The sequence below is a fragment of the Argopecten irradians genome, chromosome 12 (assembly GCF_041381155.1).
Source record: "Argopecten irradians isolate NY chromosome 12, Ai_NY, whole genome shotgun sequence".
In the NCBI taxonomy this organism is placed as follows: Eukaryota; Metazoa; Mollusca; class Bivalvia; order Pectinida; family Pectinidae; genus Argopecten; species Argopecten irradians.
This window is the reverse complement of record NC_091145.1, coordinates 10,029,448-10,055,151: the sequence shown is the minus strand read 5'-3', so window position 1 is coordinate 10,055,151 and position 25,704 is coordinate 10,029,448. Positions and strand designations below refer to the sequence as shown.

The window sequence follows — 25,704 nt, the reverse complement described above, 5'->3', positions numbered from 1 at the left end:
TTTTTCTTCCTTTTTAATCTGCCAGAAACATTTACATCGCATCATTTTAAGTCGCGCCAGACTTGTTGTCTCTGACTCTGGCGCATTCATTGTCATTAACTGGAAACACACTCGCTGACACACCGAAACAAAAAATACTGCCGTAATTACAAAAACCAATATCCAAACTGAAAATAGATTAAAAATGGGCAGATAGTCTTCATTTGCATATTACAGAGTTATCTACCTTTGCGGATTGTTACTGATGGTTATATACAGCTTTTGTGGGCGTTTCGTCACACTTTAACCGGACCCATTTTCGCTCAAATAAATCACAAACGATACCCAATCGCAGCATCTCGGAGATATTTCCGGCAATCTTCGTAAATATAACATATAATAATGTGTTATATTTCCGAAGATTTCCGGGAATTTCTCCGATGTTTTGCGTTTTTATCGATACCTACAATGTATCAATGTAACAAGATCAGACAACTATTAAGTATACAAAAAATTGTGAATTTTGTAAATACGAAAAAATACCTTGGTATAAAAACCCTAGCGTTCTTTAGTTTCGTCGACAACAATGCATCGTGCAATTCAAAGTGGAGGTCATATCACAAATATGAACCAGACGGTAAAAACAAAACAAATGCAATGACACTTGTTTGTCCTCATACAAACTCAAACAGGAACTTGAGACAGAATTTTAGTAATGGTTTATATTGAATTCTCAACTTTTTTGGAAGGACACAAAGATATAGATACACAAATGTTCTACATTAGTGACGGTATCATGATCTCATCGAAAACTATTTTGTAATACTTAATGGTCATAAAATGAAAATTTTTAAAAAGAAATTTAGCAATTTGCTGGTTAACAATATCAACTAGAAATGTTAACCGCTATCAAAAAGCATTCTTAACAACTTTTTTTTTAATTTTCGGAGCTTTTTAATGACCTTAATATATAAATATATGGCAATTGTCCTTTTTGTCAATGTTTTATGTAATGTTTCACAGTATGTTCGTATTGATTGTCAAGACAGACATTTACTATAAACATATCATCAACAATGCAGAAAGTCAGCTTAATGAATACCAGGGAAAGATTTACGGTCGAAGTCGTGATCTAAAGTTTACATACCCGGTTTTCCTCTACATATGGCCATTATTGTTAAAAACCTGTTAATATACCTTTGGGTTTCATTGTCGCCATCCTCTTCCTTTCTACTGAAAACTTTGATTTGACCTACATTTGTATGGCGGGCGTCGGTCTTGACGCAGATAACGCTTACTCTTGTGAATTATCTGGTTCTATTGGCCCAGATTTGAATTAGATTTGACCCTGATTTGACCTAGATTCGTCATGTAGCTGTAATAAGCTATTTTTCCCCTTCTATCCATTGTCATTTTTATCGGGTTAGAGTGTGTTTTGCTGTATTGTTTCAATGACAGTATTTTTTCACATCGTCTTTTTGAACGAAAATTTTAAATTTTAAATAATATACGCGATATCAACACAATAAGAAAGTGCGATATTAAATTTAAAAAAAAAACCCAGCAAATTGTTGTTTAGATGTCCCTCATTGAATATGGAAATTTGTAATATTGTATTATCAAAGGTTTATCAACAGTTTAGTAGTTTAGGACCAATGAATCAAGGTGACCTAAACAACGAGACGCGAACCGCGAACTAAATGAAACAAAATAAGAAAAACACGGAGAGAAATCTTTTTCTGGTGCTGACTGTACATTTTGTGCATTATGACGACTAGCTGGCACAGGCCCATATCTCGCTCTTCACCACCCAAACAACAAAACTGATGTCTTTTATACACTTTTAATATAACTCCGCTTCGGGAAATAGACAAGTCTCGGGAAACCAGAAACTTGGCAGTTGCTATATCCTATCAAGTATATTCCCCTTGTGATGTAATCAGTTGAAGCATTGGTTTTATAATTTCAAGTGTAACTGATATCTTGTAAGCGAGACTTTTGTTGTCATATTTATACATTAAATCATTTTAAAGTACAATTCCTAGTACTTTATTATCTTATATTATTTCAATAACTGTCATAATTCATGTGCGAAGGCGACACAGTTTTACATGTATGGATTTATCTGTGGAGGAAGACTATGGCACAGTTTTATAGTCGATAACAAGATGTTTAGGAAACACGCGATTATCAGAAATTTTCTAGTGATGTTGCGATAGACTTTTACGTGTGGGTTACCTCGCCTACATTGTATCTCTCAAGTTAAATGTGTCACTGTTTTTTATGATTCCGACGTGATTTGTCCTGACTATGTTATATTCAATTCAGTGCAAAAAAAATAATTAAAAAGATGTAATTGTGACAGACTTCATCAAATGTGTTTGACTGAAAGTTATTTTCTTAAATGTATGATTTCAGAGTATTCGATGTCAAATTCACTTTGTTAACATATCCTCAATCTTTGATTACGTCAAAAAATCCTCCAAAACAATTTAATTAAAGTTATAATAACCTCAAGATAGAAAATTACAGAACAAATTGAATAACTATATAAATATTATCTTATAATGTGGTGTTCCATTCTCAATCTAATGTTCTTGTCTGTTGATGAAACTAGAAAGGAAGTGACGTAACAAACAAGCCATGATGATCGATGGCGCCCTCTAGGGTACTGTGGGGCGAACATTAGCACACATTATGTCGAGTTTCGTCAATACATTCACAAGATAGCGCGGGACACTAGAGACTGAGGAGGCCCCCGCTAATGCAGATATCTCACTGTGGGAGTTCCTTTATTACATTAATCAACATATGATAGAGGAAAATGCATGCAAACTAATAAACCGGGCAGTTAGATCGAGTTAACTTACTTACACAATACCGCGTGACCCGGGTCTTAGACAATGTGTCCCGCCAGGGAGTGAAGCAAATTCACTTCCCCAAAATATATCACCTGTAAACAGAATTTCATATTTGCCACAATGATCACATTTTTTATGACATAGATATATGTCATTCTCCGTATTGAATCGTCAGAGATGTTCCCATCATCTTAATTCTATTTTCAGCCACTGACTGAATAAAATAGGAACAACGGCTGGTTCTGGGACGTATTTATGTCTCAAGTCACGTGATGCCCTGCCTCTGTATCGGACTTGTATGATGGCGAGGCACACGCCGGTGTTCGAGTGAGTAGCCCACGTTTACACGGGATGTGAGTGCTCATTCAAGAATGATGGGTAAATCGGTAGAAGTGCGTGTTATACGAGAAAGCCTCCGGCTAGTAATGGATCTGGACCAGTTTCTGTGTTTGGCAATTTTTTATTTATCATTAACTATGAAACCATTCCTTGTCGCTGGTGAAGGTGAGTTTTGATTTTCATTTCATAAAACAATCAATATTTTCTATGTGTATTTTCATGAGGTGCTTGAATTGAAAACCACAAATCATTTTTTGTATCTACGTTGCAGGTTTTTGTTAACACTGTTAGAATTAATTGTTTTGGCCTATATTTACCACTTAATTCACACGCCATAGAGATATGTTACAAGCGTCGACAAAACGCCTTTGATCCACATGTTATGTCAGTATGTTTATTCTTTTGGAAACACTGTTCTTATACCATGTTAGGGAAAGATAACAAAAGCATACCCTTTTCAGAGTTAATCATTGTCAGTTTGATTTAATTTAGAAATAATGTCTCTGCGTAATTGAAGCATTACATTATTAATAGTAATTTAGATTCAATTTAGAAATAATGTCTATTATTAATAGTACGTGTATTGGTATTTCGTCTATTCAATAATATAATCTGCTTTTAGTTTATTTCATTTCTTTCTTTACTGAATTCAAATGTTAGAATTGTAAAAGTACAAATACACAACGCCAAGAAGCATTAAATTGTGGCAAGTTCATATATCTGTATTGTATGTTATGGTTGATTGTTGGGGTAAACTTAGCTAGCTGGAATGTACATGTTATATGAAACATTGATAATGAACATACATGTCTGTTCACACTCCTAGTAGTTTACCTTAGTTACACTGTGTGAACAGAAACATTGAGATAGGTTTTACATAGCTTTCCTGTGTGTATATATATAACAACTTGCGCTAGATTAGCTCCATGCATTATCGTGAAAAGACTGATAAAATCCCATGTTTTTCGTTTTGTTTTTTGTTTTTTTTTGTTGTTTTTTTGTGTGACAATCCATGGCATATTGAAAGCTTTTGAATGTAAGGTTTTGTGTTTGGGAGGTACCAGAGAAAATCAACGACGATGGTTAATAGCCAGAAGTAGAATGTGATATGTCTTTATAACTTCACTACAACAACAAGTACATTTGCGATCATTTCATTGCCAGTTTTTATGCCTCATAACATTTTTCATGGCGACTAGATTTTAAGATTTACATTCATAAATATTCTAAAGTACCTATGTATTGCTATTATTTCGCGTTGATTAATTTTTGCAGAATCTTACCATCAGGTGAAAGTTAATCGCAATCAATAATATTTTAGTATCTCGCAACTCATAACAATTTAAAACTGTTGTCCGAGTATGAAATACCTATATAATCTGTGTGACTTACAGGCCCACTACCGTCCCGAAAAGGCTTTTAATTTTTTTTTCTCAAACAAAATTGATAATTTTGCAGAGTCGCAGAATTTATTAGCTTACCGTTAATACTTAACATCACATTCTGAACAATTTAATTGAAATAAAATAAACGTAAATTTTCATAACGCGGGTCGTCTTATGTTTCCCGCCGTCGTCCTAATTACCGCGCGTTAACAATCAACTGCGCCAGACGGTAAAAACAGTGAAATAAATCTTCACTGTTATCATATATTACATAGGAAATCTTGCATTTGTTTGTTGCTGTAACCCCATCTTAGGCCATCGATAGATATTTTCTAATGTTATTATTGTTCTTAGGAAAAAAAATTTCGGAGGAGTAGTGGGCCTTTAATGGATAAAATACTTACGTAATCTTTTAGTGCTATCTTACCGAAATGCCAATATATAGACATGGTCCCTAACACCATTATGCTGGATAATTTACTTACATTACCACAGCCATATAGACTGTGGTTTGTCTCTGTACCGTAAATACATTACCGTCCACAATGTGTAGGCGGACGGTCAGATCTTTGTCAATATAAGAGAGAAAACAGTAGACTGCAGATAGAGAAAAAAAACTCTTATAAGCTGAAAAAGCAGCTTAGCGCATTGATTCATAAAGACATATTTGGACTATTCTGATACAAAGGCTGGAACAGTTCATTATGAATTTTAGGGGTAAATGAGGTAATGTTACATCTTGTGGCATGAAATGACAATGGTATTTGAAAGAGAGTTTTTACTTCCGATTCGACACGCCAAGAAATAGATCGTATATTCCGATGTAAATGTTTTAGGTTCGAGGGTTTGTGCTTAGAAGCAAGGTCTGTAGGCCAATTGTAAGCTACAGGCCGTGGTTCGGTGATTTTTCCAGTTAAAACTGGGTTCCTACAGCACTGTAAACAGGCATGATTCAAAGTTTGTTATGCATGTGATTCAATATAAGTAGATATTTGAAATTATTTGAATGGTTTTTGGAAATTTTATAATTCCTTGATCTGGGGTCTTCTATCAGCAACTTTTTCAACTTGAAAAACCTTGGATTATATAATTGAATAAATTGATTGATAAATACGTTTCGATGAAATTTTTTACAGATCCCAAAATTATGCATTTAACACGTGGAACTTGCAGCAAAACATTATTTAGAAATAGATATACTGGTTATAATCATGTTCGTCGGATTGTGAATAAATGCCTTTCAATTTCATAGACAGTTTTGTTTTTGAAAAACTCTAAACTCGTGGGAAAATATGCGCGAATTCAGTTGCATTCTAGATCATTCTCCGTCTTGACGAATTGGCTATAGCAAGAAGCTAGGCTTGTTTCAAATGAAATGCGATATCTTTTAAAAATTCTTCTTTGATCACCTCAGAAAAAGTCTGTTGAAATCGGTACGGCTGTTGGAAGAAACAGTATTATCGTTCGCGGTGCCTCAGAGTTGGCAGTTATGCACTCCCGCAGGAAAAACACCATCGATCTGCGGCCGACCAGTACTAATTAACGATGTCGTTACACTCAAACAAAACAAATGAATTTTGTTTCCGACAATTGATTCCAGTATTTATTAACCGATCATATTCGCAATTATGGATTGATTATTCATGGGGTCAAGATTGGAATCGGGACTCGAGGTTAATTTCTAAAATTGTTTCCCCATTCGGTGTTCCACCGCTGTGAAGCACGTGCCGTTGGTGTATTATTTCTGATAAGACTTTTCAACCAAGTCAAGGATTAATGAACAATGACACGTAATGATGATTGTTAAATATATCCTAATCAGTCAATGGTGAATGAGTTAGTACTAGTCCGTTTTTAAGATATTATCCACTTGCTTTCCTCGCCTCTGAGGAAGCCCGCATCCCTAATTGCTTTCTGACAGAAATATTCCCGTTTGAGAATTAAAGCGCCGATTTTGATAATCTCTTAAATGCGTTTACCCGAAATAACAATTTCACTCCTAATATAAATTCTACCGGAGCCCATTATCAGGATGTATATTGCTATTACAACAATACATATTCACTATCGCTTTTCTAAAAGAAACACCCTCAAGTGTTGTATATAGGAGGTTTTAAATATCTACGAGACGCCGTATTCCCAAACGAATATTCAAGCGCCTGTTTGGCAATTCACAAGAGAGTCTTGATTTATGAAATCCATATCTTATTCTATTAGCAACGATTTTCAAATACTTAATCAAAGCTATTTATCTTCAGATTATATAAATGGAATATTTCCCGCTACCAACACACATGTGATGTGAATACAAATACGAGTGCCTGTTTCCCATTTTCTCTATTGAATTGTGTGATTTTACTATTGATACAAAGCAGCATGTGTATTGACTACACTTCACATTCAATATATTCAACGAATATCACGAATTACAATTTCATTGTATGATGAAAATGCATCAAATTAAAAGTTGTCAAAGACGTTATAGAAAATGCTCACAGAAAAAAATAAAAAGTCAAAAATAGAATTCTGTTAGCAGCTTTAAAAATTAAACAGTACTCCGTTACTATTTCTTCATTTATATGTAAAACTAGTCCGCTAAACTTGCCTATATTATTAGGCTCCCCCCCCCTATTATATATTTCAGGCAAAATTAAAAAAAAAAATTATAAAATAAAAACATAATAATATAGACAGGTAAAGTGGAATATTATAAGACTTTCTATGAAAATAAATTGCCAAAACAAAAAGTTTCCATAGTTTGAGGCTAAGGGATGCAAAATTTGATACGTTATAAGATATACATGTATGTATTTAAATGAAAGATCGAAAATGTGATAATTGAAAAGTTCCAAAAGACCTATTAATCAAACATAATCACGACAACGTTATTTGTTACGATAAAAAAAATAATAAAGAAATCAATAGTTATGAAATCCAATAACTCTGTTGACAACTTACTATTAAAGCATACAGTTTAGTGGTAACATTATTTTAGTGATTTTTTCACACTCAAAGTTTTACATTTTGTAAATCAAAAATGTGCTATTTAAAGAAAATTACTGTTTATGTTCCAATCAGGAGTGGACTATTTGCATAAATCTGAGTTCTTCACAAAATTATTTTATTTTCGCAATATGTTTCAGCATTTATGTTCTGTACAGTTATTTTTTATTAAGTGTTAAGTCGTTAAATCGACACTGTTCTATTTATAGAAAACTACTGTATAAGTGTCAAATAGGAAAAAAATAATGTGCAAAATTCTAGACGTGTCGAAATTAGATTTCTATAAAGGAAACGTTCAAGCATTTGTATTCTCCCACCGTAATTGTTATATGTTATGTAATTTGCTATGACGGCGTTGTCAATTTTCCATGAATGATAAATGAACCTGCTTTGATTTGTATCGTTACTATCAAAGCAATTCCTTTGTAATGCATATTTAAAGATATTGTGTATAAAACTCCACTACAACTTAATGCACTGTTTGATCTTTTTGCAGCTATATTATATGACAGGGATTCGTGTTTGGCCTATAGATCAAATTTCGCCAACGAAAAGCCGACGTACTACAGATGGAATGGATCCAGTATAAGGAATTGTGTAATAGGGTTCAGTAAACGGACTTCAGTGAGAGAAAACTACATCTGTGTGGAGATCCTCAGTTTTGAGTTTTTAGATTGTTCAGCCGACGTAGAATATTATGGGACTAACTTCACTACCCCTACTAGGGTAAGTTAAAAAAGGGGAAAAAAACATACACTCTGGATACATTTTACGTTTATATAATTCAGTTTTGCTTGTTACGAGCATTTTCATTGGCTTAAAAATTTACTTTATCAGACCATAAAGGAAAAAATGGCGTCGCCGTTTATAACGTTGCTTCTGATTGACTGAGATGACGGCGTAATGATTTCATAGACAAAAGAGTCCCAAATGAATTTTGAATATTGAAGAGATCATCTTTAGTAAATTGAATTATAAAAATTAATTTGGAGATATTTTTTATAACACAAAATTCTGAGTGTACTCTAAATAAACCGCGACGATTTTTGTGTTGTATCTCCATAACATAAAAAATCTATTCAAGTTAATCCTTAAACAATAATCCGCCTTTGTAATATTTTCACAGGTGTCACAACTATAAAATAACACGAAGCGTTTTTATTGGATCGAAATCCATTGTGACGTCATGGCTTGACGTCAGTAAGTAATGCCATGACGTGAGATTCGAGGATGTCGTGACAAAATGGCGGCCTACGATATTTTTCAAACTAAAGGTTATTGTGATTGTTATTTGATAAAAAAGGTATCTGAAATTTCATGTTCATGTCATATGATATTTTTTGAAACTCGTTTCCGCAAGGCTCTCAAAACCAAAACACTTTTTCGAGACTCGTTTCATAAAATTTCATATGAAATGAACATTTAGTTAAGATCCTATACTCATGACATTGTGTGTGTCATATTAAGACCCCTATTTCGTTGGTATCATTTTCGTATACTGTAACTTTTTTATAGCGGCCACTATTTTTCGAACTTTCATACCTTTTGTCTTTTTCAGGGTGATTTAATTTCGCGATCTATTTTCTATGGGTTTATTTTACCTGTATTCGAAACTTTTTTGTGGCAATTTATTTTCGTGAAATTTTGCCCTTGAAATAATCGAAATTAAATCGTCGCGAAAATAAATTTGTTTATAATGTAAAACCAATTTCCATGATGAAAATACTTACCATAACTTTATGGAGTCCCACCCTTTTGTTTTCTCCACTTTCCTGCCATGTTGCACATGTGTACCCATAAAAGGGTTTTCAGTAATGGATATTTTCTAAAGAAAAAGCGATTCGATGTTGACATCCACAGATTAAATTCGTTGAGAGCGGTGTAGTCAAGTTTTAAGATATTGGTGTTCTGAGAACGAAATTACCTCCCTTTATATCTAAAATAGAATAAGTTTATAGCTGGTATAATTATATAAATCAAAATAGTCACCTTATTCATATTGGTACTCAAGACACCACGGTTAAAATACATTGCATGTGGTAATGGAAATCTAGGCTAAACCACAGAATCAAATATTTCTGAGACCAATACTGCAAATTGGCTGCATCTTACTGAAATAAATTTAGAATTTAATTTAAATATTTAATATCGGATTTTATTGATTTGCAGTAAGATAATGCCAAGAAAACCAACAATGGTAGATACTTTTTACTGTGATATATCGGGCCCACAAACCGTGATGGCTTGAGAAATGATACATTGTACATTTGTATCATCAAATAACATAACGAAAAAAAAACATTTGACGAATGGTGATATATCGAGTTCCATCGTGACAGTTGATTGTACACTGAGGAGATAGGGACCTTTAGTTAGAGCCTTTCTCATATAAGAAAACAAAGGGAGGAACAAAGAGAACATGTAGCACTGTTATTCACTGTGCAATTGATCTCGAAACTCCAGGAATCCCGAGGGAGCGGTTTCCCAGTGTAAACATGCGAAATCGAACGGGCCGGAATGATCTAAGGAGTTGTACTTCCTGTGAAACGTTCGATCAGCACACCCAGTAGAAATCGAAAGAGTGATAATATTCACAACAGTTTGAGTCAATGCCAATTTAGGATACATCTAATAAGTTTTCCTACTTTGCATACTGTTAAACTACTTATAGATTTTAGAATGTAGATAGAATTACTTACTAGTACCGTATTCGACCCAATAAGCGCCCATGTCCTTATAAGCGCCCTTCCCCTTTTTAAGGCCTCAATTTCAATTGCCCAGGAATAAATAAGGACCAAAATTACATAAAACGGTATAGATTTGCAATCATTTTGACTTATTAGCACCTTTTCATTTTCATCAATTTTTAAGCGCCCTGGGCGCTTATTGGTCGAATACGGTACTTCTAAGTCTTACAGAAATACATTGTATAAGCTTTAAAGGTTCGATACGTTACCGAAACTGATTTCAATTCTAAAAATCGAAATGTAAAACGAGTTTTGATAATTTGTAAAGTCACAAAAATTATTTACTTACGGTTAATACTACATTATCATCATGAATATCTTTATAAAAGTTAATCAAATGTTAATTTCCATAACATGAGTCGTCTTTTGTTTAACGGCGTCATCCTAAATACCGTGCGTAGTTCTCACCATACGCCAACATGCAAAACAGCAAAATAAACCTTTACTGTAAACAGAGATATTAAAAAGGAACCTTGCATTTGTTTGGTGCTTAAATGTTCTGACGTCATAATGTAATTAATTATTTTTTTTATCTACTTTGATTTTTTTCGGATATATAGTGACTTTTTAAGTTTGTTTGTTTTTGGTCACTTATATTCTGTATTTGCATATTACAGATTTATCTGTCCTTCCGGTAGGTATCGATTGTGGCGTTATGTGTTTGTAATCGTAATGTTATACTTTTGCGGAGTAAAAGACGTAAATGGTGCCCATTCAAAATAATGACGTCACAATGGATACCTAACCGTAAGGGAGCTAACTCTGAAATATGCAAAGACTATATTCATGAATTTACATGTATTGCATTGCTGAACAATGAATAAAAGCAATAAAAACGAACCATTATTATCTCGCTTGAAATCAGTGAACTGTTACCATATCAACAATTGTTAGAATATAATTACCGCTAGTATAAGTACTTTTAGAAATACAACCCATATTGTTATATTTACAACAAAATAAATAATGTTAACAATGCATAAATCGATATCGGACCGACATATCTTTTACTGTTCTAATAGAATGGTTTCTTATGTTATGGGCAAAGATTTCATTACAATGTCCCTGGGATGTGAAAACAAAGCCATTACCTTCAAACCAACAGAAAAGTGCAACAAATTTAATTAAGATAAACATCTTGTGCAAGTTGCACATGAAGCATATTCTTTTTTTCAGTTTAACTGTTTTGGAATAGTTAATTGCAGGGTCAACACGAGGCCCAAGTGGTTACAGTGTCTCATACAAGAATATTGACGATGTTGATCATAAGTTAGAGTTCATGGACGAATCTTAATATCATAGGACTTGTAGAAGGTTGTTTTTTTTCTCTACGGGAAACTAAAGTTATATATATAATAATCTTGAAAAAATTATTACATGCAATTTATTCTTAGACTCATATAACTATAGGCGCATCATTAATAATACATGGCATATTTATGGAATTCCATTCTTCTTCGATGCTTAACCTTATCATTGTTTGCATATATAATTAAAATTATCAAATATCTGGCTAGGAGAGTGCGGCTTATAAAGGCTTAACCTTTTGTCCAATCCTACTGATTGTTATGAATATAACAGGTTAAAAAGCAAATATTGAAAAACAATCTGTAAGATTAAGAAATTTGATATTTTAAAATATTTAGATGCCATCGTTTCTCCTTTCGATAGAGTTGCTCCACCACCAACAGAGCCATCCTCGATACTCATGCAGGGATTCCGATCACTTACGATCTCTACACCCCTGGACTATCTCATAGTGAAATTGAAGGCAGCTCAGCTGAAAATATTTTGACCAATCACAGGCTAGCAAAAATTTCCTTTGAAGACTACAGAGAGAGCGACACCTAACATCAAAGCGACACAGTCATCACAGTGTACCGTTATACGGCTCTTTTGATGTACATCAAAAATGCGTCACGAAAAATATCCATATCACTATGACTTATATGGAATGAAGTACTCATTGTACCTGTACCAAACGCAAAATAACTGATTATATATATATATATTTGTGTTAATCAGACACACGCATAGACGATTAAACATCCGTTATTGTTCCAATGATGGGTATCGTTTATGCTCAGTCGGTGGTGGAGCATCTCTCACTAATCGTATTACTTATTCTTTTGTCCTGCGAATTTCAGACGTTCAACTGCCGATCTAACCCTACCTCCGCCCGGTGGTGCTGCAATACTAATGCTATACAGGTCAAAATAAACAACAATCGCTCCAGCAACAGCAACTTCTTTTTCAAAGTATTCGCCATGACTCCCGGGAGTGTGTACGATGACTGCCTTCCTCCAACAACAACGACGACTACAACGACGACAGCAGACCCTTTCAACGCTGTAGGTATGTTTATTACATTACAACGTTGGGCTATGATATTGAGGATAGTCCATGTTTCTTGATGAATAGTAGTTATATTTCATTTAGTAAAGTGGATATTTTTCACTATGATAACTTTTTATCCCATAACTATGCATGTTTCACAATAGAAATGATAATATTATAGGGTCCAAATCAGTTGATTATCGTTTAGGTTTACACACCCCAGTGTGTCTTTGTAACTACAGCGTTTCTCATTGCTCAAACTCCTTTTGATTGTAATTGGAGGCATATGGGTTTCGATTTTGGACCACTTTTCATAACATATTTTCTTTTATATTTAATTTATAACAGGACGTTGGTTATTTAAAGTAAATACAACAAAATGTGGGTTTTGTAGGCATTATATCTCTATGGTAGAAACATATTTATGACGCTATGTGGTGGAAGGCTACCTTGAACGTAGGCTAGAAACAACTATTAAATGGGATAGACAAATTCCCCGAACACGTAATATTTCTCATGTTTATCTGAACTCTCGTTAGTTAGTTTTCAAATACAAAACACTCGCTTAAAACACTTGTATTTTCAAAATATGAAAATGAACTTAATCGAGTTTGATAAACATGATAAACAAAGTAGATCTGTATGACAGGCACTGTCAACAAAAGAGAAAAGTCTTTAGTTTCTTCTAGAACGTCAGGCTTAGTTTTCATCATTTAGTTTTGAAAAGTCTTTTTACATTTTAATTTTTTGTTTGTTTACATTATTGTTTTTGAAAAAATGTTCCCTGATAGCAAAAACAATGTATTGATAAATTAATAAAATGATTGTTTAAACAACAACTGAAAACGTTTTGACTCAAAGAAGTAAACGATGTGTCAATACATATTTCTCTAGTGAACATTTTGGTCAAACACTAGAAAATATGACCGTTGCTTCTTTTAAGTAAACCGCATCCTCGATACTCCAGGGGTTACTATCACTGACGTTTTATCCCCCCCAGGACTATCTTATGATATAACAGCTCAGGAGAAAGAAATCTGAACCAATCAAAGATCTTCAAAGATTTCCTTTGAAGACGCAGCGACGTCCAACTTTTTTAACACAGTCAACCACAATGTACCGTGATACAGTTCTTTTGATGTACATCAAAGGACTACATTACCCGTTCTGTTCTGTTGCCTCCAGTTTTACTATGGGATTATCCAGGGGTGGATATAACTACGTTATAGTAACCCCTGGGTTATCAAGGATGAGTAAACCGTTGATTCTGTTAAGTAGACCGTTGATTCTGTTAAGTAGACCGTTGATTCTGTTAATTAGACCGTTGATTCTGTTAAGTGTACCTTTGCTTATGCTAAGCGAACACATTTTTTTCTGTCCGTTTTCAGTATGTACAATAAACTTTTCTTTTAATTTCTCCAGTGTTGGCGGACACTCCTGCTTGTGATGCGAACAGAGTAAATATGGTAGGACCCCAGCTTAAATACTTCAAATGGAAAGGCATGTGGGCGAACAGTTGCACTGTAGGATTCCATAAAAAACCGGATGTGTACAGTGATTCGTTAACTTGTATTGAAATTCTAAATATAGACATTCATGATTGTTCTACACGTATCCGGTTTTATGGACTAACTACTTCCGGTCGTCCGTTTAAGGTAAGCGACCTTGGTTAATATGTTATTGACTATAAAGTAGAGTGATTTGTGATTAAACAACATTTTGTAATATTTGAATTAACCCGAATATTATTACATTGAGCAATTTACAACACTTACACTTATTGATTAAAACGAACCATAGGTGTGTTTGTAGTTTGTACTTAGAACAACACAACTTTCTGGCTTTCTTAGTAAACAAAATTAATGCAATTATATTTACTTTTATACTAATGTTTATTTTTAATTCAAATAACAGATGAGAAAAATATAATTTAATGACGGATTTTATATTGATACCCTTAAATATCTATCCTGTATCTAAATCGAAGAGTTTTGAGGATTTTTTTTTATTTACATATGCGTTTTCATATGATCTTTTGTTTTTATATACTACTGATCACACTTGAATTTTTAAGTGCTGCTTATTTTTCAAAAAAAAAATCCAAACCTTTAACAGTAAGCTTCATAATATATCCAGTTTTATTTTATGAATGAGAGAGACAAAACTGTGCTCCATTCTAATTTCTGGGGCCAGTTTCACTAACATTCCTTAACCTAATATCACCCACTCGCAACAGTTAGCAGAATGGCATAAAGGTACGACTTAAATACGAATCATAGTACCATTTTTTATTTATTTTTTTGGGGGGGGAGGAGGAGGAGGGGTTCTTTCGAAAGCAAAGTCGATATGACCATGAAAGGCTAGTAATGATCCACTGTCATTATAGAACCGGTATCTTCAATGACAAACGACTGAACGCTGACCGTGGGACAAATCAGCCAACTTACTTCCGCTTCAAGAAATACCAATATCCGGTGTTGCCTTTGATCTACCTTACAATTCCTGAGATAAAGATAATCGATAGCTGTATGTTTAACCAGAATATTTGTAGCATATAAACCCATTAATCTTTAACCCTTGTGTTCCCAAATGACTGTCTCGCTCTAAAGAATAGAACAAGACCTATTCAATAGAAAATGAAGGTGACGCAATACCACAATACCCTGAGATACAAACACCATGAGGACGTTGATCAAATTAATAGAGTAATTTCCGCCAGTCCAGACCAGTTCTATACTGATTAAACGATAATCTCAACTGTCTGAAAAAATGGGGGAAATGTGTTTTGGTTAATCTATTGTAAATGTTTTGCGATTTTGGAGATTACGATGAGCAATAATCCGCCCTCAAACCAGCGTTATGACGCCCTTCGCAGGGTTTAGTTCATTTTGCAAATTTAAAAGAATAAAAGAAGCGGAACGGTATCAATAAACAATTCATTTTCAGCACTTTGAACGACATTGGTCGTTAACATTACTTATACATTGCTACTGTACAATCATAATTGGATCTACCGAGTCTGACGTATGTTATATCTGTGTAACAACATTGCACTTATTGTGACGTCAGTTACCTATGACGTAATAACTGTTATGTTTCACTAAGTGTTCTTCTCTTTGGTTGGCCTTACACACACATTAGATTGTGTAAAATGATATTTCTTAAGAAATATATCTAAATCAATATATTCTCATATCCACTTAAATGTAAATGTAAGTAAAGGTACTATATGCCTATTTATTTTAACGTCTTCGTTCCCCAGCACATTCGCGAGGAGGATTGTCAAATTGGGCCCTCTGGTAGCCATAACCGATAAGGCAAAAAAATATATATCTGTTTAAGGTCACCCGACCGACCCTTACTTTTTTCTCCGACCCTAATTTTTTTCAACTTTTCTGCAAAAAAGGATATAAAAGTCGGGATTTCGATCTCAGACTCCGGTTCCGGCCATTAAAAATGAAAGACACTTAAATAAGAAAAAAAAATTCTGACCTACCTTATTTTTTTGTCAATTTAACTCTTGACAGAAATATTTTTGCATATGCATTTTATTTTGTTAACATATACAAAGGGGTTATGTCATCATGACATGACATACGATTTAGATCAGGTCGGAGTCCCTTGTGAGTTACGGGGAGTTAAACTGGGGGGTCAATTTTCAGTTTGGCTCAGAAAGGTAGTGTGCTTTTAATACTTTGTGTTTCTGTTGCAGACGTTATCCTGCCATACCCATATAAAACCTCGCTGGTGCTGCAGTGTAAATACAATCAATATAAAGTTTGATGTCATACATTATGCAAATAAAGACGAACTATTCTTCGGCGTGTACAAGGTTCCCGCCGGATTCGTCGCAGATGAATGCCCGGATGTTCAAAATTTAGATGATGCTCAATATCATAATAGTTCCAATACTATACGATCGAGTCTTCATATAAACCTAGGTAAGTTACGGTTGATTGATTTGTTATTAAATGAGATAAATGGGCAAGGTATTTATAGAAACCAGTTAATTAAAGTTTTGAAAAGGTCTAAAAATGATTCGCTCTTCATTCGACAACACATTTTTCAGATCAAAATAATATCGATGATTATATGATCTTTAATGGTTAATTGCTTAAAATAGAAGCTAAATGTCAAAACAATAACTTGAAACGATATTTGTTTCTTTCGTGCAACAATATTTTTTACGCAGAGTTTACGTGCATTTCAGGACATTCTAATATATATTATAGGACCTTTCGTAGGAAAAACCGAAATAAGTATAAAATATCCTAAGAAAATAACATTTTTATCACTTAACGTATACAGCCTACTTCTCAAAAGAATTTAATTCAACGCCCATATGAGCTGCAAAAAACAGTGGACCCAGCACTTTTGTCCCATCGTCCTCGAAATTCTGACGTCACACTATTTTGTCTGCCGCTTCTTTATTTTTTTGCCACCACTGGCAAAATCACTGGATATCAGGCAGATTATTAGATGAAATGATGTTTAACGCAATCGATGAAAACACATACCTTAATGCGAATTCTAGAATCTCAAATAGAGTTTTATGGATTGATTTGTATAAGAATATTTTTACATAATTAAAACTTTTTTTCTATTGTGGATGAATAAGCGACATACCAATCAGCTTGCATTACCTTAAGGCTTTAAGTCCAGGAATCATAAATATTGGCTTTGTGTCAACTTGTAAAGCAAATCGATATATTCTTTAAGTCAAGAAATGACAAACACGGACACAATATTGAAAGAATAATCCCAGTCCAAATTGATGGCATTAAGAAAGAACGATGATCTATAGAACTAGGTCATTAGATAAATCACATTTTCGGCTTCATCAGCGATTCATAAACTTGAAAGATATGCCATTTATATGTTTAATTACAAACTTAAGTGATAAACTGTTAAATGAAACTTATCCCTTTAAAATAAAGCATTGTTTTACAGCCTTAAATTAATTGCTAAAAGTCGCTTCAAATTGTTGATTTATGCTAATAGTTCCATGTTCTTAAACGTGATATCTTTGCCGCGATATCGTATAACCAGTTATAAGTCAAAATCTTCAGGATTTTAGAAAAAAATGCTTTAGAGATTTTAAATTTCCGCTATCTTATATAATTAATCCACGTGTATATACATGTAAAGATTCAACTAGTTTTCGCGGATCCAATTTTTAAGATCATAACTATGTCCCGCGTAATCGTGAAAATAGCATGTCCTCGAAAATAACCGTCTATGTGGTAATTAACATGGGAACGAAATAGTTTTCTGTAAGAGATGCACACGCAAATACTTTCAAAGACTAGTATGACTAGGGTGTTATAAAATGATATATAGTGGTGTTTCTGTACATATGCTTGGTAATAAGAAATGAAGTCCGAGGTGTGTACGGCGTCTCCAGACGCTAGAACGAGACAATGATAAAATGCTGAGTAAAGCGATTCGTCACTGACTGCTGTTCTGTTTGTTAAGCACAATGTGAAAGTCACCCAAACAAAGTAGGGGAATTAATGGTTTATCTCCGTTTCTTATTCTTAAGTCCCCCAAGTCTTCTTCTTCTTCTTCTTCTTCTTCTCTTCTTCTTCTTCTTCTTCTTCTTCTCTTCTTCTTCTTCTTCTTCTTCTTCTTCTTCTTCTTCTTCTTCTTCTTCTTCTTCTTCTCTTCTTCTTCTTCTTCTTCTTCTTCTTCTTCTTCTTCTTCTTCTTCTTCTTCTTCTTCTTCTTCTTCTCTTCTTCTTCTTCTTCTTCTTCTTCTTCTTCTTCTTCTTCTTCTTCTTCTTCTTCTTCTTCTTCTTCTTCTTCTTCTCCTCTTCTTCTTCTTTGTCCGATACAGTTCTAGAAAACTTTTGCACAGATCTCATTATAAAAACTTTGCAATCGCCATGCGCTGACCTTTGATTGGTCAAAATTTAGACATCTGATCTCGGTACAAATTGGTATGAAGGGGTTTTCAGGGATAAAGAATGCAATCGTTGGTGCATTTAGAGGACTGTTTAAAAATACCTTTCTAAATTACTTTGAGCTGAGTGGTATATTGAAATCGCGATGTTAAGTTGTTTTGCAGTAATTTGTGTCCAACCTATGTGAACAGATATCTGTGTTCAGCTGCTGTTTCTAAAGTATATGATGGTTGTTTTCTTTTGTGTTTGGTATTCCTAAACTTCGACTTTGCATTTAGACTTTCATACAGAACCTGCTGAAAACTAAACAACCTAAATATTGATAATGAACTCTTCCCGTCTGGATAAACAAAACACTTGGCTATATTTTTTTGTTTGTCCTTTGAGCTGTCTTTATAGACAGTTTTGACTGTAAATATAATTTACGTTGTATATTGATTTTCACGTTGAGAACATTGACCACAAGGTTGGACATTCTCTATACTGACCATTCACTGTGTTACCCTGTGTAATATCACGTATAAACACGTGTATAAATAATGGTGTAGAGTGGATCTACATAGATACCAATTGATTGAATACTCGGTGTATTAATTGTGATACGCCGAAACAGTAATCGATGAGAGTGGTGTACTGAAAGTGATATCTGTCACAACGCGTTACTTTATATACTGTGCTTGACTAATTAACATCAGTATGCATTGTGTAGTCCGCGGAAGTAGATAAAGCGGCGCCCCCTGTCGGCGGTCAGGAACGGTAACTCACGTTATTGAATCGTGCTATATACATAGGGTTTATAGATGAAAGTTCATTTGATGTACTGCATAACAAGGCATATTCTTTTGGAGTTTTTATATCATTTCATAGATAATAATACAGATGTACTATATTCTAAATTGATTAGATGTTGAGCTTAGCAAATTCGTCTTACACATGGCCAAGATAAATATAAAACATACAGTTTATACAACATAAAGAAATATTTAAATTCATGCATGAAAAATGGGACACATATGAAGAGGATATATAGTACATCTACAGCTAAAATAAAGAGTTACTCCATAAAAAAATCCTTTGCTGATTTCTTAAAAGAGAAAAGAGATGTGCAACAAACTTTTTAAGTGGTTTTGTAAAATGTTCCAAAGATAAGCTCATTTATATTTCAAATGAACTTGTACAGTAATTTGTTATATAAAAAATATCCAAGTTTAAAAATATAGTACGTCTGCTGTGGATATCAGATATACGAGTAAAATAGTTCAAGTTTTTTTTATGCTAGATTAGTAAGGAATGTGTACATCAAAGTAGATTGGATAGAAATGTTCGTGGCTAACTCGTGAAGTAATACTGACAATACCATAAACACAATTAATTGCTTTTTTATTTTCGAGGTTTCACAGCAACCACAAAAACGAACACTTCTACACAACCAGCATTCCATGGTATACAGTAAAATGCTTAAGTTCTTATCTCTTGTCTTATAGCCTGTTATTTTTGCGGGGATGATATTTTTGCGATTTCGCGGCACATTGCTATGATTGCGAAAATTTGATCCGCGAAAAAATGAGAAAAGGCTGAATGGTATCTTGATATCTACTTTTTAAATCATATCGCAAAAATTTAAAACCGCTGGGAAATCCTTCTTTTGGTGACCTATATATGTATTTAAAGCATTACGATTTAAAAATTCTTATACGTTGAAAATATTTTGCAACACTGAAACAGATTATAGGAAATCAAAGTTTAATTTCACTTTAAATTATTTTAGTTTTGGAAGCCTGCCAATACGCGAAAACGATGGATTGAACTTGTGGCATTGATGTCACTGATCAAACCGTAGATAGTACATACGACGAGGACGGATGATAGTGATGGTTAGATAGGCTGCGGGGTTTATAGATGTAATGGGTCCCATGGGACCAGTTTGAAAGCAAAGGCGAATACGTTAGCATCGCTTAGAAACAGTGGGGATAGCAGTAAAACAAATTAAGCCGACCTATGTAGACGTAATGTCAAGCTCGTAAATATCAAAATATTTGAGGTGTTTAGTGTAACTCCATATTTTGTTTATATTTATTCAGAATCATATGTATTTAGATATGTTTTTCATCATTTGGTTTTAAAAGAAAAAACATGGTTTCAAATTGATGAGTTATTGATCAAAATGTATATTACCAACTGCAACGATTATTTTATTTTCATTGTTAATGCGATTTCGTGTCATGTATTGTATACTTGATAGATTTCATAATGGTTTTTTATTACCTTGCATTTATTTAGCGTTAATATTCCTGTATGTGGTTCGTATATTTGAAATTTAAGCATTTTTTCTCCCAAATACATTGTACTGCAATGCAAATATATATTTAATATGGTTGTCATAAAGTTTTTCAAATTACAACTATTTTATAACTTGAAAACATCATATCTACTGGTTATAGAATTTTGAATTTGCAGAATTGGTATGGATAAGAGTTATCGGTCCTTACCTACCCAACACCACTAATAGAGGATACCCCATTCACCCGACAACACAATTCTCCCCTACAGGGGACACAGAACCACAACGCTTTGGGGCATAAGATTTCATAGAGAGATGAATGTTTCGGAGCCTGTTGATTGGGTATTCAGGGCGCATCAGTTTCAATGTTTAATTTGTGGGTTGGAATAATACATGTAGATGTAAAATATAACAGAAATTTTAAAATTCTGTAAGGTCTGTTTCTGAGGTAATCATTATTGGAATTTTATGAAAATATTTTGTCAATTTTTGGTGTGGAATCCAACATCAGATGACACCCCCATCTCAAATTTGCTTGATCTTCAAAACATTTTATTCACAAGTATGCGAGATGGCCTTCTTCAGTGACGCGTGACAAGACTTGAAAACTTCATGTAGCCTGGACAACATTGTCGTCTATGAGAAATACTTTGGTTCGGTGGTATTTCTAGCCACCCAAACCACGACAATACAAATTTCTGACAGCCAAACACTATCTAACCATACGCATGAACACGGTATAATTATAATGCACATTGGATAGGTATTGAATGTATCCTAGTGCAGGCATTCTCATTGTCCGGTACGTTTAGTGGTAAGAATGTATTTATGGTCAGAAAACAATTAAAGGATCGGGGTGGTACTCCATCCACTATGGAACATTGCTGCAGCTCCGTGTGAGGAGACGTTGGCAGCGTCATAAAATCGATAAAGTACCAACAATTGAATTACTTCTGCATTTTTTCAATTCGATTACGTAGATTGTCGTGGCGATCGTAGACCAAATGTTCGTCTGCTCTTTAAATGTACACGACATTATCCTTAATTCCATGTAATCTTTATTGGTTAAGTTAATAACACGGGTTCGATCCAAGTTCTTAGACACCAACAAAGGTCCTTGAACTGACATGACTATTTTGGATTTCTTTATCCTCTATTTTAAACTTGATAACCATACGTGTTTGTCATTAATTAACTTTTCTAATTAGGAACATTTCTCCAATTATCTTTAGTGTCTAAAATTATAAAAAGAAATAGTAGATTTTGGAAATGTTTCATTTTTAATGCATGAAAGGGTTAAATTGGTTGCACAGAAGAATAGAGGAACCGGTTTGGAAAAACTGATGACCTTGTTAGTATTGATCGCTTATAAAAAGTAATTATGCATATACTATTAACTTCATAAATTAGGCATTATATTTAACAATTATTTTATTAACCGTGTGATACGATTATAGATATGACATAAACATGCTTTTAGAGTACCGTAGATTGGGAAATTATGGCATCGGGAAATGTTGGAGAAGTTTTGGCGTCGGGACATATTAGCAATATTTGTATAATTAATATTTAGAGCAAAGAGTGCCATGCTTAAATATTCATTAAAGTAAAGACAATAAAATCTGACAAAGGCTTGCCAACTACGTGTAGGTAGTGCTATCTCAATCAAAGTGAAGCTATCCCTTTCATCTTGTCATATTGATTTCTGTCAAGCCTCGGATTGACCAACCTTAATCTTTCACGAGGGTTGAGATATCCCTGTCCACTTCACAGATCCACATAAGATTCTATTGATCACTATTGGATCAAGCATGTGAAGAAATGAGGAAATATATAACTCTATTGCTTTTTATTCATTCGGGTAGATCAAGAAAGAACACATACGCAGTCACAATTGTGGGATGATCTTTGGTTAGTACATGTTCGCTGACACCTCAATATTCGTCAAAACAGCATGTGTTAAAAATGAAAATCTAACTTTGTTGTAATTACGTATTCTACAAATATTTGATATTTTGAAAATGATTTAATCAGCAATTGACCTTATCATGAAAATAAATACCCGATTTTGAATTATAGTGTCTGTCAAAGAATGATAATGTTACTATAAGGACCATACACAAACTATAAGGAACCTACATAACATTTCGTTTGTTTCTGATACGTTTTAATAGAGAGTTTTAAGAACATCTGAAACTGTGAGATATTTCAAATTCTTTTTATAATACTGATTGTTTTCTTTGTACAAAGTGACGAACTATTACACAGTAAATGAAATCATCTCGTTTCCTTTATTACAGCGCTGATAAAATGCAATTAATTCTCAAATCTAATAAATAACCTTTCCTCATTTTCAGGCTGTTTGTTATTGCCTTTAGCTGCCTTCTTGTTCACAAAGTTGAACCATCGACATCTACTTCCGGACTTATGAGTCACGTGACTTCCGCCGCTGAACTGGTGCCTTATGCTCTTCCTTCGTCAATGAACCATGACGTCATTTATGTCTCACCTGGATTAACTTAATGAACGATATATACGTTTTGGTAGCGAAATATTTAGTAAGAGCAGCCTGAAACCGTCTTCAATCCAATGTATACTTTTTTTGGAATACCTTAATTTTGTGGATTTAAAATATGCAAAGAATTATAAGTTACACTGCATTCCAATCGAATAGTGACACATAAAAATCAACTTTGATGATGAAATTGTTTTTCTCATATCATATCTTAACAGATGATATAATTGTGATTTTGGAGATTGATATGCATATGATAAAATCTTATACATTAAGTACATTCTTAAATCAATATATTATTGAATGGATATGACGATCTAGATTTAGAATAGATGTATAAAAAAGCTTTAATGAAAGTGAACTAAACATTGTCTAATCAGCAGATATTTTGTATTACATTACTCTTTAGCTGACGTTATGAGTAACAAATCTGTGAATATTGATTGCATTGATATAAAATGCATTCAGCAATGATTCAAATTTACTCGAATAGCCTCTTATAATAATTGCTATGATATAATTATAATTATTAGATTAGAGTGTGCTGAGGACACAACAGGATCTGGCAGGCAGCGATTTTTATACGCTGTAAACCAATATTCAATGAACCAATAAGATGAGTACAGATAATGATATAATAATCAATTAGACGAAAAGTGTTTGGGATGGTAGCTTGGCGTTTTTGTGCGATAAGCAGTGATTTCCAATTACAAATTTAAAGACAGATCCATCAAAACTATTTCAACCAGAAGTTATCACAAAGATTATTCTAACATATACATTTAGATAGTCCAGATTTTCCTCTATTCTCATTGGCTAGTACATGCTCACGTGTAGGTCGATATTTTGCAATTGGACATTTTTCAAAACACCGAGTGTCCCTACAACCGGGTCATTAGTAAGTGGGAATTCACATTGGCCAATTTTTAAGTTAAATATTGCGGCTGGCTAAATTATAACCTTGGCATTTGCTAACAGTACTCCATATTATATATAACAAAAAACCTTTTGATCCGATCAACATGGTTTATTTTTATCTAGATAGAATCCTATACTGACAACACGGAAATCACAACAGTATGCTACCATCACATAATATCTTTTCACATAAATGGTAATGACTGTTAAATCCAGTTAATGTAGACTATTTCATAGATTTCCTCTTCAGATTGTGTCATTATTTAGAATTATTTCATTTTGTCAGGGTGGTATAACATTATGATAACTCTAACAAAGGTCTATGCTTTATTATTACAACATTATTTAGTTTACCGGATTTTATAAATAACATATATGATTACACTTTCAGTGATTGATATTCTGATGTTGAAGAAATCCACTGGGTACACAACAAACTAGAGCGCTTACGCAAGGAAATATATACTTATTTTTGGCAATCAAATTTTAGCGCAAACTTAATTTTGAAAGTTTAGCACTGGTGATTTTTACTACACTAGCAAACAGAAAGATATTGAATTTAGCGCAATCAGAAAAGATCAAGGTCACGTTCGACCTGGGTAGTCCTTTGACAAGAGCTACTTGGCAATCAAATGTTAGAACAAAATAACTGGCGCGAGAAGCGCTAAAATATCCCTACCGCTAGTGTGGACCTGATTCAAAATTACAATGACCAGCAATGCAATGCATTAGCATTAATGTTGTTTATTATAGTTTTTCAGAAATATTGCTTTAAAGTAGTTCCCTCGATATTGATGCTATTTTATACTAAATATATGATGAGATAAAAAGTTATCTTGCAATTGCCTGATGTGAAACCTGGAACATATAAATATGAATTTTAATAAAATTACATAAAATATCATGTTCATGTCTTTATATTATGTGATAATCTGAGTGTTTGATAAAGTTATTATATAAAGAGTTCAACGAGTCCTGTCATTGAAATATTGCTTAGATGTCTACAATGTCTTTTCAGTCACAAACATCTAACTACGTCCCCGAGTCTCTGTCAGTGAAATCATGCTTGGAGGTATACAATATGTCCTTTCACTCACAAATATCTGACTTTGTCCCCGAGTCTCTGTCAGTGAAATCATGCTTGGAGGTATATAATATGTCCTTTCACTCAGAAAATATGACTTTTTCCCCGAGAGCCTGTCAGTCATATGTCATTTCACTCACAAATATCTGACTTTGTACCCGAGTACCTGTCAGTGAAATCATGCTTGGAGGTATACAATATGTCCTTTCCTCACAAATATCTGACTTTGTACCCGAGTACCTGTCAGTGAAATCATGCTTGGAGGTATACAATATGTCCTTTCACTCACAAATATCTGACTTTGTCCCCGAGTACCTGTCAGTGAAATCATGATTGGAGGTATACAATATGTC

The 25,704-nt window shown here is 33.7% G+C and overlaps 1 protein-coding gene across 1 annotated transcript; it reads left to right on the top strand.

Moving 5' to 3' along the window:
* The first annotated feature begins 2,617 nt into the window (after window positions 1-2,617).
* Window positions 2,618-25,155, top strand: LOC138336969 (uncharacterized). The gene is made up of 6 exons (XM_069286619.1): window positions 2,618-3,344; window positions 8,064-8,293; window positions 12,462-12,669; window positions 14,074-14,306; window positions 16,364-16,592; window positions 23,192-25,155. The coding sequence occupies exons 1-6, from the start codon at window positions 3,212-3,214 to the stop codon at window positions 23,263-23,265; spliced, it is 1,107 nt and encodes a 368-aa protein (XP_069142720.1). The 5' UTR covers window positions 2,618-3,211; the 3' UTR covers window positions 23,266-25,155.
* Window positions 25,156-25,704: the final 549 nt, after the last annotated feature.